General features: G+C 42.4%; 1 protein-coding gene across 16 annotated transcripts in view; it reads left to right on the top strand.

Moving 5' to 3' along the window:
* The window catches only part of Erc2 (ELKS/RAB6-interacting/CAST family member 2), a 906,926-nt gene that overhangs the window by 29,691 nt on the left and 857,411 nt on the right, over positions 1 to 19,824 (top strand). For all 16 annotated transcript variants that reach the window (XR_008217165.1, XR_008217166.1, XM_052733784.1 and 13 more), the window contains exon 2: positions 10,863 to 11,659. Coding sequence is in view for 14 of the 16 variants with exons in the window: in XM_052733784.1 (XP_052589744.1) it covers positions 11,003 to 11,659 (657 nt within the window). In the remaining 2 variants the exon portion in view is untranslated. The remainder of the gene's footprint in view (positions 1 to 10,862; positions 11,660 to 19,824) is intronic.

Here is a 19,824-nt window from a genome sequence, read left to right as displayed (position 1 = left end):
TAGGGACAGCCCAAGATGTATTGTAGTTGGACTGTGGCCCTGCAGCTCCCAAACCTCTCCACAATCATTGTTTTTCTAATCAGATAATCATACTTGTAGAAAGTTCAAAGTAAGGTGTGGTTTCCTTCCAGGAACTTTTGTCACATCTTGATGGAATTCAGTTCCTTAAACACCTGGAAACCTTTCGGTCACAGTAGACAAAGGATAACAAGAACTGAAACAGGAACTTTGGATTAGACATGTTCCCATTTCCGTATCCAGAATCAGCAGACCCGTTTCCAGCTGTAAATCTTCACAAACCGGAACTATCCTTGAAAATGTGTTTTTCTGTTGTGAGAAGAGGGAGCGATTGCTATGTGTATTGTCATTTATTTCATAGAAACATTTTAAAAGGAAAAAGCAGATATGTAGTGATGAAGAAGCTGCTCAGTCACCATCTCAATGGCCTCAGCATTGCCTGTTTGACTTGGTAGTTTCTGTGGAATCACTTGGATAGAACATCTCTTGTCTAGTGTGGTCTTGGTGGTGCAAATATCAGGGTTTTTCTCAGCTACTTGACACGGGCTGCTGATGGATGACTTGTGTTCTTTCTGACACTCAGACTTCATTATTGAGGCTTGAAAATAAATAGGGAATTATGCTTTTTCTTGGAGTTTTTGAGGTCAAAACTCTATTTTTCAAGTTTATTTTTTATGTGAACTTATATTTACTCTACAAAATAATGGGTTTTGTTGTGAAAATTTCATACTTTGACCATATCTGGTAGTGCTTTTACTTTTCTTTTAGACAGTATCATATGTAGCCTAGGCTGATCCCCAACCTTCTACATAGCTGAGGCTGGCCACAAATTGCTGATCCTTCTGTTTCCACCTTCTAAGGGGTGGGCAACTGTGCATGGTTCTAGCCAATTCTTTTGTCATTTACCTTTCCCTGTGAGAGGTCAATTTTGTAGTATCTAGTGCTTGTAACCATCATTTCTTCAAACCCCGTTGGATCTGAGCTTAAGAAGATTGTTTAAGAAAGTCCGTTCCAAGCCGGGCGGTGGTGGCGCACGCCTTTAATCCCAGCACTCGGGAGGCAGAGCCAGGCGGATCTCTGTGAGTTCAAGGCCAGCCTGGGCTACCAAGTGAGTTCCAGGAAAGGCGCAAAGCTACACAGAGAAACCCTGTCTCGAAAAACCAAAAAAAAAAAAAAAAAAAAAAAAAAAAAGAAAGTCCGTTCCAGGGAGTAAATTTCCTGCAGACAGAAGCTATATCATATCTCAAACCCATTCATGCCAGCTCTCAACATCAGGAACTAATCTGTTCCTTAAAAACATTTCTTGTATGAGGAAATTAGAATGTTTTAAGGAAAAATTTTCAAGTATCTTAAAGGAAAAAGGGTTCACTTGCCAAATAATCTTGGAAAAAATTCTGTCATACTTTCAATTTTGGGTCCATTGCCAAGCCACCCTCGTGGTCTACCATCTCTGAGCCTTCTTGGTGTAAAACCAAATTCCCATCAGCTACACTAACCGAGACATTTGCTAAACGCCCAGCATGTACTGGATGAAAACGGCTGGAGTGGGGTAATATTACTCTGAGGGTGTCGTTATTGGATATACAATGTTGAAATCTTCATTGATTTGGGAATTTTTGGTAGCTTCAAGAAAAGGTGGTAGCTTCAAGGGATGCTGAGAGTAAAGAGCATAGGCTGTGAGGGAAATAGTCCACGAAAAGATGGGAGTATGAATTGTTCCATTTCTATCTTGTATTTCTTCGAGAATGTGATCCTCGGGTACTAACCAGTGCTTCATCAATCAAAATATTAGTCAGCCAGAACTTTTTCAATCAAAATATTGTGAAATGTTTTCTATCACAACATTATTACATTTTCATTCAACAAATAACCCGTGTCATATGGCTAGTTAAATAAATGATTAGATAACCATTCAATAAAGCATTAAGTGACTGATTCCAAAGTCTGGGGGCTTTAAACAATAGCTTTTTATTTTCCACAGCTCTGCACCTTGACTGACGACCCTGATATTGCTTATAGTGTTAGTGTTACTCATGTGGATAATACTAGATGGCAGTTCAAGGTGGCTTATCTCACTGGCCTGCCTTAGTGCTGGCTGGGATACGTCATTCGAGTCTTCATATCAGCTGTGTTTCCATGTAGTGTCTCATCTCCAAAGATTTTCTGTGGGTTTCTGTTTCCAGTAGGACAGCTTGGACTTGTGTTAGTTATGACCTAAATATCTGACCAAACTATTTGAGAAATTACCTTTAAGGGAGGAATTCTTTATTTTGGTTCATGGTTTTAGAGAGGTCAAGATGAAGAAGCTTATGTCTTGGTGCCAGGAGACAGAAGAAAGGGGAAGAGTAAGACATAGCCCTTGAAGGACATACCCTTATGATTGACTTCCTCCAACAAGGCTCTACCTTCCACAGTTCCTTACCTCTGAAGACTTCATATGAGTTTAAATCCATCAGTGGGTAAACCATTCAGTAGGTCAGAATCCTCATGAGGTACTTGTCTCTGGAAAGGACACCCAGAGGTGTATGTCACTAATCCAAGCATTTCTTACTCCAATCAGATTGACAGTCAGGATTGCCTAACACAACTTCCTTACGTCATGTCAGCCGAATTTGAAGAGACAGAAGAGAAACTTTAGGCTTTCTAAGGGTGAAGTTCCGTGGGAGAGTAGTGTCACATCTTTTGCATTTGTTGGTCTAAGCCAGTCACAAGTCCATTCCACATTCAGGAAGGAAGGAAACAGAATTTTCCTTGATAGGAAAGACAAATGCTCACAGGAAGGGAAGAGAGTTTTGGTGGCCATCCTTTGGATTTTTATGATAGCCACTAATAATCATGTCTTTTAAAACATTTTCAGGCACTCAAGCATAGTGGGAAAAGGAGATGGTGTTAGGAATAAAACATTGAGGGAAAAGGAGAGTATAGCATGGGACTTTATGTAGAATTTAATGCTGATTCATCCAAAATGATATCCATACACACTTGCATACACTTAAGGAGAAAGCATCGTTTTGTTAAAAGACACTGTTGATGAGTGACAAGATTGAGTGCTTTTGTCTAATTCTTTAACACCTGAGTTTTCTGTAATAACCTACTAGTTATTTTAACAATGAAGTAAGCACTTAGGTTCATGACCAATTTTAGAAGATTAGAATAAAGGCTTGAGTGTGGTGGCACACACCTTTAATCCCAGTGCTCAGGAGGAAGAGGCAGGTACATTTCTGTGAGTTCAAGACCAGTCCATCCTGGGTAGTTCTAGGCCAGCCAGGGCTACATAGTGAGCCCTATCTAAAAGACAATTTAGAAGAAATGTGTTATAGTCTCAGGTTCTAATGCTTTCAAAATTGAGCTTTTGTCTATCCTGGATGATTAATGGGACATCACTTTATAAAGAAATTACTTATTATTATAATTATATGTTTGTATGTGTGTACACCATGACACACGTGTGCAAGTCAGAAGACAGCTTTGTGGAGTCACTTCTCTCTGTCAGCCTTTACATGGGATTCAGGTATTGGACTCAGGCTTTCCAGCATGCATGTTGGCCAGCGGACACTCAGCTTTCCAGCAAGTGTCTTTACCTGCGCTGTCTTGCTGGCCACAGCTGAACAATCGTCGCCATTAACAATTGGAAATAAAAGATATATAATACAACCCGGGAATATGCAGCCATATGTGTACTTATTTGAAAATATGATCGAAGACAGATGAACCTTTAAAGTCAAAAGGCAAAAGTAAACACAACAGCAGTAGAAGTTGTTAGTAAGACTAGAGAGATACAGGTCGAAGCAATAAAATATAATAGTGCACCAGCCCAGTAAAAAGCTATACACCTTTGAAATACTAAGAGACAAACATTCATCATATCGTCGGCTAGAGAAACAGAAAAATACGAACGTTAAGAATGAGATAGGAATATAACTTAAAGTGATTTTTTTTACTTAAGGGGAAGGTATACATGCCTATATGGATTAGACTATGTTTGAAGAAAAAAAATAGCAATCAGTGACATAGAATAGATAACAAATGAAAATACATGAGTAAAGTTGGTAAACAGTGAGAAGATAATAGTAGCCCAGTCTATCCAGTTTCATGGGTTTGCTTTACCAAACACTTCACCATAGAAATGACTTTGTGTATTGTTATCTGTTTGAGAACACAGTAAAAAGGAAAGCTCCCATTTCTTGATTGTAGCATTGAATTTGTTGCTAACCCTGCATGGAGAGAGCACAGAGAATCTGGGAGCCAGTGTCAGAATATTCTGCTTTTTTTTTTTTTTTTTGGTTTTTTCGAGACAGGGTTTCTCTGTGTAGCTTTGCGCCTTTCCTGGAACTCACTTGGTAGTCCAGGCTGGCCTCGAACTCACAGAGATCCACCTGGCTCTGCCTCCCGAGTGCTGGGATTAAAGGCGTGTGCCACCACCGCCCGGCTATATTCTGCTTTTTAAATGAGGAAGCATAATCATTTTTTACTGTGTGTGTGTGACTACAGCTGTGTGGTATAAGTATGTGCGTCTGTGTGGGTACATGTACCAGTATGTGCATGGAGGAGGACGTCAGGTGTCCTGCTCTGTCACTCTCCACCTCACTCCCTGAGACAGAGTCTCCCACTGAACCTGGTTTGTGGCCAGACAGCTGCAGTGATCTGTTCACCACAGTGCTGGAATTACAGGTCCTTGTAGGCATGCCTGGAGTTTTTTTTATGTGGGTGCTTGGGATTTGAATTCAGGTCTTCCTGGAGTTTTATGTGGGTGCTTGGGATTTGAACTCAGGTCTTCTTGTTGCAAAGCAAGTGCACTTTTCTGCCGAGTCATCTACCCAGTTTCTGGAAACCTGGTTTTGGACAAGAGAATGTTTCATTATGTTACATGTTATGTATGTTGTATGTGTGTTTCTAAAAGGAACACATTTATTTATTTTTTAATTGGCTGTTGCAATGCTCCAAACCCTAGGCTAGCCAGCTTTGCAAAGGCACCGAGATTTAAATCTGAAAAGGTGTAAATTTTGTGTTATTTGTGAGAGACCTTACACCTAGCTAGAGAAATGAATGTCTGTTTCTAGATGTAGGAGGAAAAGACAGGGGAGGACAAGTTCCACCCTTTTAGGAAGGTACAAGTCTCAGTGGTAGCCTAGCCAGGCCCCAGTGCCTAGAACCTCAGCTTAGTAAAAACAACAAATTAAAGTTAACTGTTGAAGTTATAGGGAAAAAATGTAGGAGCCCACTCCCACCTTTTGAAGGGTTCTTAGGTGGAGGAGAGAGGAATGAGGAAATATCAGAACAGGATAGCTTCGGGAGGGCCTGGATCAATAATACCCAACAGCCACTTCATTTATTAAAAAGGGCTTTTATAACAATGCCAAGGGGAGAGGCAAATGACCTCCCCCTTGCAGATCAAAGCACACTGCACAGCCAACTGCAGACCCTTCCAAACACCTGGTAACCACGCCCATGGTTAGATCATCCCATTATGCAACCCTGCTTGGTAAAGCAAGCCTAGATTCTCTGACCCTGATTGAGTAAGTTCTCACTAGGAAACCTCTGTGGATCTCCACAAAAAAACCCAGAAAATTCTTATTATAAAAGTATGCCGTCATTGTGGAAAACACTGACATACAAATAAGTGGGAGAAAATGAATGCCTTTTAGAATAGTAACTCTGATGTCAGTTCCATGGCTGTCACTGTAGTCTCCCTGCTAGTATATGCATATATCTGTGCTTTCCAAAAGTGTGAGGAACACACACACACACACACACACACACACACACACACACACACACACAAAACGTTTGTACCCTGCTCTTACCCACTTCCAGTATGTCAGGAACATCTTTCATTAAATATCCATGCTGTCATGCTTGTCCACTGTCTTGTCTATGTCATTCATCATTTATATAACTGAATTCTTATTATTGGTATATTGATACTCCCTTTTTACTGAAGAGATTATTCATACAAAAAATCTTAGCTATAGCATGATTTTTATGTATTTCTAAGGAAAATGAAATGAAGCTTAGAGCAATGTAAACATTTCAAATGAATTGCCTAAGTTACAAACAGATATATAATTCTTTTAAAGACTGCCTTTTTAGGGAATGGGAAACATTTACAGAAAACATTTCTTCACATATATGTGAAGACTCCTTAGAGTGTACATGTTAGGAACACCAAGTAAAATAGAAATTAGCAAAAAAAAAAAAAATAAATTCATGGGCAAAGGCATCAGTCACGCCTTGCTCCCACAATGCTGCAAAACAACCGACCATAAAACTTCTGTGATATTCTAAGAAGTACTGATGGGGTCTGTGTGCTGCTCAGCCCATCTTGGGTGGGTTGCTCCTGCATCTGTGGGCAGCCACTGAGGAGGCAACTCCACTCAGTGGGGTGGGGCTTGCTTTCACACGTTGGGGTTGGGTTGGTGGGCAGCTGGCAGGATACCTTGCCTATGTTTTGTGTATCTCATTTTTCCTTGTCTAGGTAAAGCATGTTCTTGGTGTGATAAAGGAAAATAAGCAATGAGTAAACACACAGGTGCTGTCCCCAAGGCTTCTGCTACATTCACATTTATTTTCACTTAGCCAAAGCAAGTCATAGCACTGAACTCTAGAGTCAGATTAGGAGGGCATTATGAAAAGCTCAGATAAAAGAAGGTGTAATGAGTCTTTCTCTGTCCTGCCAGCCAGCTCCCAAATAACAACACAGAGACGTATTATTAATAATGGAAACTTGGCCTTTAGTTTAGGCTTGTTTTTAACTAGGTCTTATAACTTAAATTAACTCATATTTTTATTAATCTATGTTCTACCATGTGGCTTTTTCCCTCTGTCCCATTCTGTGTGTCCTACTTATTCCGCAAATCTCTTGCCCCCCAATTATCTCCTCTTACTTCCTCTCTCTGCCTGGAAGTCCCACCTATACCTTCTGCCTAGCTATTGGCCGTTCAGCTCTTTATTAAACCAATCACAGCAATATCTTCACATAGTATACAAATATCCCACAACAAGAAGGGATATGTGCTGGTGAGAGGGCTCAATGGGCAAAGATACTAGCTGCTATTCCGAGTTCTGTCGCTGGGCACTGACATGGCGGCAGGAGAGAACTGACTCCCCAAAGTTACCCTCTGACCTTCACACACATGCACGTGCACACATACAATACATAAGTAAAGAAATACATGAAAAAAGGAAGGAAGGAAGAAGAGGTTAAGACTTGGGGCTCATGCTGTCTCTCTGGCACATGTAACTAAAATGGCCCCAGAGAGATGGAGCTTCAGTGATGGCTAGATTCAGAATATCACGTGAAGTCTTCTTGCTTGACTTTACACACCTCAAAGTGTGGCTCTGCTTCCCTTGGCTTAACTCCCACAGAGGCCCCTACCACATGGTAGTTCTCAGAGATCCGTCTTTTCCTTATTTTCTCTCTTTTTTTTTTTTTTTAAAAAAAAACAATTAGCATTTATTAATTATATACAGTGGGCTTTTTTTCCTTTTTTTAATTAAGAGATTTTTCTATTCATTTTACATATCAACCACAGATTCCCCTGTCTTCCCTCCTCCCACACCCCCAGCCTTCCCACCCAACCCACCACCCATTCCCACCTCCTCCAAGGCAAGGTCTCCCATGGGGAGTCAGCAGACACTGGTATACTATGTTGAGGCAGGTCCAAGCCCCTCCTCCCTGCACCAAGGCTGCACAAAGTGTCTCACCATAGGCACTAGGCTCCAAAAAGCCAGTTCATGCACCAGGAACAGGTCCTGGTCCCACTGCCTGGGGGTCCCCCAAACAGTTCAAGCCAAACAACTGTCTCACTTATCCAGATGGCCTAGTCCAGTACCATGGGGGCTCCTCAGCTATTGGTCCACAGTTCATGTGTCTCCACTAGTTTGGCTAGTTGTCTCTGTGCTCTTTCCAATCATGGTCTCGATATCTCTTGCTCATATAATCCCTCCTCTCTCTCTCTCATCGATTGGACTCCTGGAGCTCCGCCTGGGACCTGGCCGTCGTGGATCTCTGCATCTGCTTCCATCAGTCACTGGATGAGGGTTCTATGATGACAGTTAGGGTATTTAGCCATCCAATCACCAAAGTAGGTCAGCTCAGGCACCCTCTCGACCATTGCCAGTAGTCTATGGTGGAGTCATCTTTGTGGGTTCCTACAGTGGGTTTTATTTTGACATTTTCATACATGTATTTGATGTATCTTGATCATTACCCTTTCTTGTCCATCTTCTTCTCCTGGTGGCCTCATTCTTTGCCCAGCTAGCCTCCTTCTACTATCATGTGCCCTCAAATTATTGCTTATTATTTTGTGTCTGTGGATGTGAGAATATTTGTGTGTGTGTGTGAGTGTGCCGTGGCACACCTGTGGAGATCGGAGGACAGCTTTCTTGAGAATTGGTTCTCTCCTTCTACTGTGGACTCTGGAGATAAAAGTCAGGCCATCAGGTTTGCAAGGCAGGCTTGCCACTCAGTGATCCCGCCATCACCCATGTCGTCTTTGTTAATGAACCATTGAGTTTACTAAGGGTGACTTACGGCTTTATCGCCGAGAAAAACCTTTACCTTATTAACCACAAACTGCTTGTATAGATCTTCAGGGAGGGATGGGACCTCATGGGCCCCTCCCTGACTTTGGTATAGAATGTGAACAGGCCCAGTCTTATACAGATCTTGGCAGGTGATCTCGGTCACTGTAAGTTCAGAAGTAGTTGGAAGTCAGTGTTCTGTACCACCCACTCCTGTCCTCTGATCTTTCTGTTCTTTCTGCCTCTTCTGTATTGTTCCCAGAACCTTAAAGGGCATAATGGAGATGCCCCATTTGGGGCTGAACATTCAGCCATCGCTTTCTGAGTTCTATCTTGAAAACAATTAGTTCTAACTGAAGATGATCTTGTCCTTCCTATCTGTTCTGCCTGAAGTCACCGTATGGAGTCTCTTTGGACCAGTGAGAGTCAGCCACCATTCCTTGAACTACTTCCTGTGTCTGGAATGGAGTATAATGACTAGACAGACTCATTCTTGCCAACCAGGATGGAGTTGTGGGAGTCAGCTTCATCTAGTCCTTATGAACTGGGAGTATGGGTTTAGAAAGAGTTTCTTTAGGGAAAATAGAGATTGCATTTCTAGAAAGTGCGTCCAGAGGTGGGAGGGGAAATAAATGATAGGCAGATGAAAATAAACAGTGCCTCTAGGTGTTGCTTTTAATGTTTTAATCTCATTAAGACACTAAACAAAAGCTATTTATTTCTTTATTTTTACAAAAGCTGGTTATTGACTCTCCTATGTTAGGTAGCAACAAGGTATTTTATAGATAGCATCTGGTTTATAATATAATGAGTTAGATGGTATATATCTGCATTTTATCTGCTGAAGAGTAAAAGCTCATGACAGCTTTTAAATTTGCATAAAGTCACTCTCTTATCTGCATTAGAGTGCAGATTTCACCCTCAGTTTGCCCCTCCCTACTCTGTCCTCCTATTGCCCAGCTGAAGGAAAGAAAAACACATTGAAGAATTCCTGAGAGCAGGAGGCCATGAGCACCCATTAAGGCCCTTTGAGGCCCAGCACTGAAGTGATAATTGCGGCCCTGTGGCCCCAACTATATAAAGACTCTTCTGATATACTTGACTCACCACCATAGGGAGCCCCTCTTACTTTTCGTCAGGAGTTAGGGGACCAGGAACTCTAATCCTCTGCACTGTTCTCCTGGGCCATTTCTGTGTAGGGGGGAAGAGGTTCATATAAAGATTAAGGTCAACTAATATGGAAAAGAACTCTCAAATGACCAGCCTGGAAGATGTATGATGGGAAGAGACAGGAAGGACTGCTGTTTCCCCTTGTAATAGCTTTGAGAATCTGCCCGTATGTACAGGCGTCTTGCTGGTTGGAAACACCTCTTGACTCTAGCTCTGAGATGGGCAGTGGGCTCCAAATCATGTGTCAGTGACAGCTGAATGGTGGGAAGCTGCAGTGTTGGGTGCAGTAGAAAGGAGGTCTGACTTCTAAAGGGCACAGGAGGAGAAAGGACAACACATATGTCAGGTATTAGACATCCAAGGGAGCAGCAGTTTCTCAGTAATTACTTTAAGCCATGCGTATTTAAGGGCCGTGTCCCTAAAGATGGGTTATTTTATTGCTAAAGTCTACATAGTGAACTCTTTGGATTTCCAAACCATACTTAGCATAAATCAAGAGGGAGAGCTTCATTTTCCTAAGGAAAAAAAGAAGTTCCTTGTTGCTTTGATAACTTTGGGGGCATGGTGGGAAAATTTGTTTTAAACGTTTACATGTGCCAGGCAGTAGTGGCTCACGCCTTTAATCCCAGCACTTGGGAGGCAGAGGCAGGTGGATCTCTGTGAGTTTGAGGCCAGCCTGGGCTACAGAGTGAGTTCCAGGACAGGCACCAAAGCTACACAGAGAGACCCTGTCTCAAAAAATAAAAAAAAACAAAAACAAAAAACAAAAAAACAAAAAAAATTTACATGTAGTAAGAAATGTTTCAGGATTATTTTTCTTTATAAAATAAATATAGAGGTACCACTTTATTTTAATCTGTCTATCTATCTGTCTGTCTGTCCGTCCGTCCATCCATCCATCCATCCATCCATCCATCAATCTATCTCTATCAATCATTTCTTCACTAATTTATCATTATCATCTTTCCATATATCTATCATTCATCCATCATTCTAGCTAGATTTTTTTAATGCTGGGAATTGAACCCAGGAATTTGTGCCTTCTAGGAGACCATTCTACTATTTCTGTTAATATATTTTAAGATACGATGCAATTGTAGTTAGAATTCCAGAGAAGTTTGTTTTTAATTCTCCTTTTCCTCATTTTTCAGATCTCTGAGTGGAGTCATTTCCTGGTACAGACTATACAAAGAATGTGGTGAAAATTCTGGCCAGTGGAGGAAACATTGGCTTCAACCCTAAGGCTGCCTAGCATTTCTTCTCTTCAGTAGCACCACACCACAGAAGAAAAATGTACGGGAGTGCAAGAACGATCACTAATCTGGAAGGGAGCCCTTCCAGATCTCCGCGTTTGCCAAGGTCTCCTCGTTTGGGCCACCGAAGAACAAGTAGTGGGGGCGGGGGAGGGACAGGCAAGACTCTGTCCATGGAGAATATTCAGTCCCTTAATGCAGCCTATGCCACGTCTGGACCCATGTATTTGAGTGATCACGAAGGGGTGGCATCAACAGCTTACCCAAAGGGTACTATGACTCTGGGCAGGGCCACAAATCGAGCTGTGTATGGAGGCCGGGTCACAGCCATGGGGAGTAGTCCCAACATTGCTTCCGCCGGACTTTCCCATACGGATGTTCTCTCCTACACGGATCAGCACGGTGGGCTGAGCGGCCCATCCCATCACCACCACCACCAGGTGCCCTCCATGTTGAGGCAGGTAAGAGACAGCACAATGTTGGATCTCCAAGCCCAGCTCAAAGAACTGCAGAGAGAGAATGACCTCCTAAGGAAGGAGCTTGACATTAAGGACAGTAAACTGGGATCGTCCATGAATAGCATCAAGACTTTCTGGAGTCCCGAGCTCAAGAAGGAGAGAGTCTTGAGGAAGGAGGAGGCAGCTCGGATGTCTGTCCTCAAGGAGCAGATGAGGGTTTCTCACGAAGAGAACCAGGTAGGTTCTGACCTGTCACAGTGTTCCCAGGCTTTGCAGATGGTTCCAGACCTACTGTATGTACTAAGGAAGTTGGGCACCACAGAGTAGGTTACACTTGGATGCCACGGCACAACCCAGGAAGCACCATGGCGTACTGATTGATTTCCTTACTCCAGAACCTCTCCACATAGTGGCAGAATTGGGGAGGATTGATCCTCATTGCCAACTTCTGTACGTGGTTAATTTTGTTCTCTTTTTCAGCAGTTGCAAAGCAGTTCAGATGTTCCTCCCTCAGCATAGAAGAGGAAAATGCTAACCCCTGCACGAGTAAACACTTTACATTAAAAGGCCACTCTTGACTGGTGACTTTTTATTGTTTGTTATTATTTTCGCTGTTGAACCAGCTTTGTTTCTTAGAATGCGTGGTGTTCTCAAAGTAGCAAACTCAACAATATGAAACAGGATTGGGAAGAGTGGATTTGATACTATGTAAGGGAAACGCAGTTTCCTGGGTTTCCTTAGCTTGATCTTCAGCCTTTATCCATTCAGTATTTCCCCACGATGTGTAAGGTGCCTTCTTAGTCTTTGGTCCATCTGCTGTATTATAGCAAAATTAGGGAGATTAGTTTCCCAGAGTCTTCCCAAATTTGGCTGTTCCCTTTCTTACAGCCACCTGTTCCTTCTTAAACCATTGTCTCCAGAAGGCATTGCACCTCCTTGACTGAGCCTACAGGACCTTCTGCTGGAAGGCCTGGGCCACTCTCGTCTTGTCCGCTGCCTTCCACACTCGAGCTCTCTGCTCCATCCTTGGTCTCCCTGCACATAGCCGAGGTTTCCCTTGCTGTGGTCTTCTCTTCCTTCCCACTGTTAGCTTCCCCAACACCCATTCCCTTCATTCCAGCCAGTGTCCGTTTTTCATCTTCTCGATTGTGTGAGGCCTGTCTTACACAGTATTATGTTCATGAGTGCTTTGGAATCATCTGGATCTATCCACATCTCAGTTTCTTATGGAGAGAGAGAGAGAGAGTGAGAGAGAGAGAGAGAGAGTTAAGGGGGAACAGACGGGGCTGTGCCATGTGGCCCATGAACTCCTTGGTAGCATTTCACGCTGTTAGAAGTCTGAGATAATTCTAACCTGGCTGAACTAATGACTCTGAGAGCTGGTCTTGCAGTCGGCCTTTTGATGGAGGTCATCTGATGACCCTCCCACCCGATCCTCTGACTTACCCGTGGATACATTTATGACTTCTACAAGGATCTGTTCTTGTTGGCTTTCTGTGTTCTCTGATTACCTGGCAGAGCCGGGGCTGCTTTTCAGATGTGGAAAATGTGATGGTTTTCCCTTGGAACAGAAAGCTCCCTTCTTTCCCCTTAAATCAAATTAACATGCACTACCGCTGTTTCTGCTGCGATCTGATTTGCTGGCTCACGAACTCCCTGTGAACTTGTTACTGTAATATGCATCTCCTCTCTGCTCTGTATTGTTTTCCCCTCTCTAGCTTTTTGTTTTTTAAGTAGTTAGAGCAGTTTAGCGATGACAAAAGCTGTGGCAGAAAGCTTGAAGGGTTGGTCTCTGGTCTGTCAGCTCTAAAATGACTTTTCCCTCTGCTTCTGTCCCTGGGTTTACGTTTGATCACCAACCCGCATTTATACCCGTGTGTTTATTTGTAAATTACATTCTGCCACAGTGTCAATGTGTTCTGGGTCTTCTTTGACAGTCACAAAAATATATGGATGAGACAAAGTAAAATAAATATAATGAAGTAATTTCTTTTTTCTTTTCTTTTTAGTGGCGGCCCCTTTTCTTCCCTCTTAGAAGGATGTTAGAATCCCTTTTAGAAGTCTATGCATCCCTCTTGCTCAGGATAGGGTAGGCTTCTCTAGAGTGACAATAGACCTCAAATCTCAGTGGCTTAACACATAATATACATACGTACGTACTTCCTCCCTTCTTCCCTTCCTTTCTTCTTTCCAGCATCTCACTATGTATCCTTAGCTGCCCTAGAACTCACCCTGTAGACCAGACTGGCTTTGAACTCAGAGATCCACCCACCTCTGACTCCTGAGTTCTGGGATTAAAGGTGTGCACCACCACACCTGGCCTCTGACATTTATTTCTTATTCCCTAAGGTATGAAGCAAGTCATATGACTCTCCATGGCAGATCTTTCCTGTGTAGTGACACGGGACCCAGGCCTTCTACATCTGGGAGCCTGGCTTTGAGAATTGCTATTCTAGGGCAAGAGGTTCCTGAAGAAGACACACTGACTCCTTGACTCTCCTAACTAGCAGTGACACAGCTGAGGGAAGTGGGGGGTGTGGTCTTCCGCTCGGAGAGAGAGAAGACAGACATGGCGTTAGTAAGCATCTGTAGGTTTTTTTAGGTTTGTCCTAAAAGTGGGGCTCATCAGGCATGGTGGCAAATGCTGATAGCCCTAGCACTTGGGAGGTGGAGGCAGGAAGATCAAAGGTTAAAAGTTGTCCTTGGCTATGTAGTGAGTTCGAGACCAGCCTGGGTTACATGTGTCAAAGAACCCCAAATGGACAAACAAATAATTGAAAAATAGTGAACCTAGAGGAAATAAAGTTTGGGGAACAGCCCAGACTTACGTTGCTGTTGATATCTCCATTTTATTGCTGCCATATCCAGTGGCCATCTGTTGAGGGCTTACAGTGAACTGTGTGTTATGAGTAGAACATTATGTATATCATCATTCAGCCTCTTGAATCAGTCATCTGAGGCCAGTACTGGAGGTTTTCTTATCTTAAAGATGAATGTAAATGTAGAGAGAATGGAAGACTTGCCCAGATTTTTGCCAAGTTGGAAAGTGGCAGAGCTGGCCTTTAAGGTTTTGGTTTGACTCTTGACTTTGTGATTGCTACCTACCAAGGGGAGCGCTGAGCAGAGAGAGTGTTAGTATAGCAGGAAGGTCATGTTTGATGAAATACTTCAATACTTCAAGTGTGCATATAAGTATGTAATACAAATCACGGGCATCATAAGCAAAAAAGCAAGCTGTAATGGGATGGCGAAGAATTTGGATTTTGATTCTTAATTAGGAACTGATTTTTCCTAGAAATGAGTTTGATTTTTAATCAAAAATTATTTCTACTTTCTACTTGTGTTACCTAGCTTTCTGTCATTGTCACACAAGCTCAACACAATTAACTTACGAAGAGCAAAGGTTTGTTTCAACTCAGGATTTGAGAGGTTTCAAGCCCAGATGGGGTGCAGCTGTTGTTCTGGGCCTCTGATGGGCACAGTGGGTGGCAGTGGTGGAGGAGCACACTGCTCAGCCAGGTCTTACAGTCCCCTTCAAGGGCATGCCTTCGATGACCTGAGGACCTCTTCTAAGTGGCACCATCTTCCAGTGGCAGCATCCTTGGAACAAAACCTTCAACGTTTGGGAGAACACTTACTTAAACAATATCAGCACCATTCACTATAGCTAACTGTACCTTCCTTTTAAAGGTAAAAGAAAAGCATAATAGCTGTTTCTATATGCAAGAAAGGGACATAAAATTTTTTTTTTTCTTTTGTTCCCCCGGAGCTAAGGACTGAACCCAGGGCCTTGTGCTTGCTAGGCAAGCACTCTACCACTTGATTGTGTGTTTTTTTTTTTTTTTTTTTTTTTTTTTTTTTTTTTTTTTGGCTTTTCGAGACAGGGTTTCTCTGTGTAGCTTTGCGCCTTTCCTGGAACTCACTTGGTAGCCCAGGCTGGCCTCGAACTCACAGAGATCCGCCTGCCTCTGCCTCCCGAGTGCTGGGATTAAAGGCGTGCGCCACCACCGCCCGGCTGATTGTGGTTTCTTAAGCACAACAGCCAGAAGCTGCAGCTGCAAATGTCATTCTTCCAGGGATGTTAGATGTTAGAATTTAAAACAATGTGAACTGTGCTGCATGAAGAGCAATGGGGGGGCAGACTCATTAAAGAAGGGAGGGAAGAGGGAAGAAACTGTGTGCTCTTGTCTATGACATTCATAGCTTTATAAAGTTGCCCCCAACCAGTACAGACATATATCCTCAGGTGCAGTTTATAGAGGGCATTGGTTTTGATGTCCTCCTGGTTCTATCCATGGGAGCTGAGACCATCTCCAATTCTAAGGGAGGCTGTTGAAGTTGCTCCTTATGTTAGAGAAAGTTCAGGAACTTCAGAGCCAATGAGTAGGTGGCTTCAGATTTCTTACGTGCAAAGTGTTGATGATCAGGTTCCTGGATGGGATATTCCATCCCTCCTTTACTTCCCGTCTCTTCTTTTCAGTGACACAGGAATATAAATGTGGATACAAATACATGAATATAAATACATTTGCTGCTGAGAATTGCAGTCCCAAAGTTTGGGGTCATATGTGTAATCCAGAGTGCATGTGTGTGGGGCTACCTCAATGTGTATTCATATGATGCACATACATACATGTAGGCAAACCACATAAGAATAAAAATACAATTTTTAATAATGTTGTTGAATGTTTTGCTGTTACTTGAGATTTGTTTTTGGTGGCCTGTAGGGTTGTGCTAGATGTTGGGGGGATAATATTATGCTCTTATAAGGAGGTCAAGTGACTCAATTTCTCAAAAAAAAATAAGGTTTTTCTATTCTTTCTTTTCTTCTTTCTTTCTTTCTTTCTTTTCTTCCTTCCTTCCTTCCTTCCTTTCTTTCTTTTCTTCCTTCCTTCCTTCCTTCCTTCCTTCCTTCCTTCCTTCCTTCCTTTCTTTCTTTCTTTCTTTCTTTCTTTCTTTCTTTCTTTTCTTCCTTCCTTCCTTCCTTCCTTCCTTCCTTCCTTCCTTCCTTCCTTCCTTCCTTCCTTCTTTCTTTCTTTCTTTCTTTGAGACAGTCTTACTATGTAGCCTTGACTGGCATGAAACTTGGCATATAGACCAGATTTTGGCTTCAAACTTGCAGCAATCCTCCTGTCTCTGCCTTCTGAGTGCTTGGATTACAGGTGTGCACTCCAACACCGGGCTAGTTAGTCTTTATATTGCCACTCTATCTACCACTATAACAGAGATCAGAGGGAAAGTGTATGGTAGAGAGTAAATGTTCAGAAACATTATGAAGTATTACACACTTCTAGTCCCAACTGCTTGGGAGGCTAGGGTGGGAGGGTGGCTTTAATCTGAGTTCAAGGCCAGCTTGGGCAATAGAGCAAGATCTTGCCTTGAAACACTCAGAAGTGGAAATTTTGTAAGGACTTGATCTTGCGATTTAGTGCACAGATGTTACTGGCTTTTCATATGCCTGGATATTCTGTACAACTATTACCTTTGTGCTTTTAATGACCTCTTTTCCAAATTAGATATATGGGAAGTAATTTTTAGACATTTCTTAGGTTGTGTGTAGCCAGTCAAGGCTCTGCGTGAGTATAAATAGCATCACACACTAGGAGACTGTACTAGATCTAATATTTACTCATCTTGTGAGGAAGTGGGACAAGGTCATTGGGAACTGTAACCCAAGAAGTGTAAGTAAACCTGTCTGGGGAATGGTGCAGCTTTTAGGCAATGGTTATGTGATCATTTCTATTTCTGATTTAGCACTATAGAAAAGAATAGACTCTAAATCAATATTAATAAGAACTTTTGATCCAAATTCAACATATCGCTTATTAGTTCTTAATTGGAGCCTGAAACTGGAAAAGCTGAAAGAAAGTAACATTTCTGTCAGCATTCTTCTCTCTTCCCCTCCCCTCTCCTCCCCTCCCTTCCCCTCCCCTTTTCTCCCTTCTTCTCTCTTTTCTCCCAGGCTAGCCCAGCAATCACTATGTAGGTAAGGATGATCATGAACTTCCCACTCTTCTGCCTTTACTTCCTGACTGCTTGGGTTACAAGACTGTACTACCACACCCAGTTTTATGGGGTGCTGGGGATTGAACCCACATCTTTGTGCATGCTAACCAAGCATTCTATAAGCTACATTCTCTAGCCCCCCCATTATTTTTATTTTTATTATTTACTTGTATAGCTACAGGCCCCTTTCGGTAGGAGCCATTTGACCCTGTTCTGAAGTACTCATTTGATTGTGAGTGTCCGGATCTGACGAGCTGTACCAGCTGGGAGTGAGTGATAGAGATACAGTTTATTCTGATGAGAAGGCAGCGAGGCAGCTGCAGCAGGACAGTCTGATAACAGTGAAACTCAACTGTCATCACTTTTGTACAGCGAAGGCTCGCCAGGAATTGCTGGGTCTCCTCAGGTTTGGGGTGGGGGTGGTTAGATGTTTCTATGGTTTGTCTCCTAAATGTCAATGTGCTGGGAGCTTGGCTCTTAATGTAACTGTTGGAAGGTGGTCTAAGTGGGTCATGAGGGTTTCACCCTCATGAGTGGATTAATGTCTTTCTCAAGGACGGGGTTAGGTCTCTGGAGACTGATTTAGGTCTCATTGGAATGAACTGGCTCCTGAGTGACTGCAGTAGTTACTGTGAGAGCAGGCTGTTTAAACAAGACCACCCCAATCTTTGGGTGTTTTCTGTATGTGCTCCTACATCACTCTTGCACATATGCCTTTACCATGTCATGCCAACTGCAATGTAACATTCACTAGGAACCAAGAAGTTGCTATCACCACCAACCTTTTTGATGAGAAGCATGAGCTAAATAAACTTAGTTTTCTTGTATTTTACTCAGTCTCTGGCATTTTGTCATAGCAACAGAAAACTGGCTAAATCAGATACATTCACCACTCCAATAGATTTGTCTTACTACTGTACCTTCTTCAGGGCTCTTTTCTTTTGACTGGTAGAAATCCGAGTCCCTGAAGACAGGATGTCCAAAGTGTGGCCAGGGAGATGATATTTTCCAAAGAGGATTTTCTGGTCAAAGAAACTTTAGACACACATACTAGAAGCATTTGCCATGGAAATTCATAATGCATATGTTCTAGGTTGAGTTTTTGTCTCCCTCCTTAAAGGTAGGTTGGATCCCTAACTCCTGTTACCTGAGAATGTGACTTCATTTGGAGAAAAGACCTTTACATAGGTAATCAACTTGAAATCTTTAGCATGGGCCCTAATCCAGTTTGACAGTTGTCTTTATAAAAAGGTAGATTTGGACACAGATACAGACATGCACAGAGAGAAGATGTGAACACACACAACTAAAGGTTGATTTTGTGGTTAAGCAAAGGAAAGAATCTTGGAACATGTCCTTTTCAAGCAAGCAGCTGGGTTGACAGTCCTGTCTCTGCCTCCATATTGTGAGATAATGAACATCTGTTGCTTGGCTTGTGGTATTTTCTTATGATGGTCCTTACCAAGGAATGCCATATACCATGATATATGTAATGCTCAACTCTTGAAATTAAACAGCACTTAAAATTCATTTTTAACCTAACAATTTCCCAATCTTCCTTGACCATGAAACTTCATCTTAAACTAAATGCCTTAGGATGCTATTGCCACAATACCCCTCAACTGCCACCTTTATATAGCTGTGACCAGCAATGCTCTTCTGTTTCTTGTCTTGAGCATTGATGTGATGCCTGGGACCAGGTGTGTCATATTCTAGTCATGGAATAAAGACCAAAGACAGTGCTGAGAAATAGGCCCACCATATGGCCTGCTTCCAGATTGCTAGTCATGTGAGAAAGTGAAGCCCTGACTATGTAGATCATTGTTGACTAGGCATTCTATTCAGTAACACACTGCCTCTCTGTGTAAGGTTTTTCACTTTATTTCTATTTAAGGCATGCATGTGTGTGTGTGTGTGTTTCCAAAGTTACACAGGCACATGGGTTTAGCATTGTCTAATCTAGTTCAGCACCATCATACAGGACAGAGTGCCAGAACTTACAAAGACAAAAACAAACAAAAAACAAACAAACAAACAAAAAAAAAAACCCACCACCACCACCACCACCACCACCAAAACCTTGAAGTTCCTCAGCTGTAGTTTTCTGGCAAGCTGGAAGATCTTTTATCCAGTCTTAGGTGATGACCTGCTTAGACAGAAAGGCAATTTTAAATGTCTTCTATAGATAGGTTAGAATTTCTTTGGCTCAGGAGATTGATGAGATGGCGCGGTGCCACAGTGGGTTTCTTTGTTTGCTCGAATGTAAGAATGATTTGAAGTGAGCTGTACATCTTTGTCACAGATGTTAGCTCTTTTCTGCCCCAGTAATCTCTTGCAGTCAGCCCTATAGGCAGGCATGTGTACCACATGAGTAGCCTTACAGACTTTTATTCTCA

The sequence above is a fragment of the Peromyscus californicus genome, unplaced genomic scaffold (genome assembly GCF_007827085.1).
Source record: "Peromyscus californicus insignis strain IS unplaced genomic scaffold, ASM782708v3 Scaffold_12__1_contigs__length_115047231, whole genome shotgun sequence".
Taxonomy (NCBI): Eukaryota; Metazoa; Chordata; class Mammalia; order Rodentia; family Cricetidae; genus Peromyscus; species Peromyscus californicus.
Note: the sequence above shows the minus strand (reverse complement) of the source record. Positions and strands in the feature narration are given on the sequence as shown.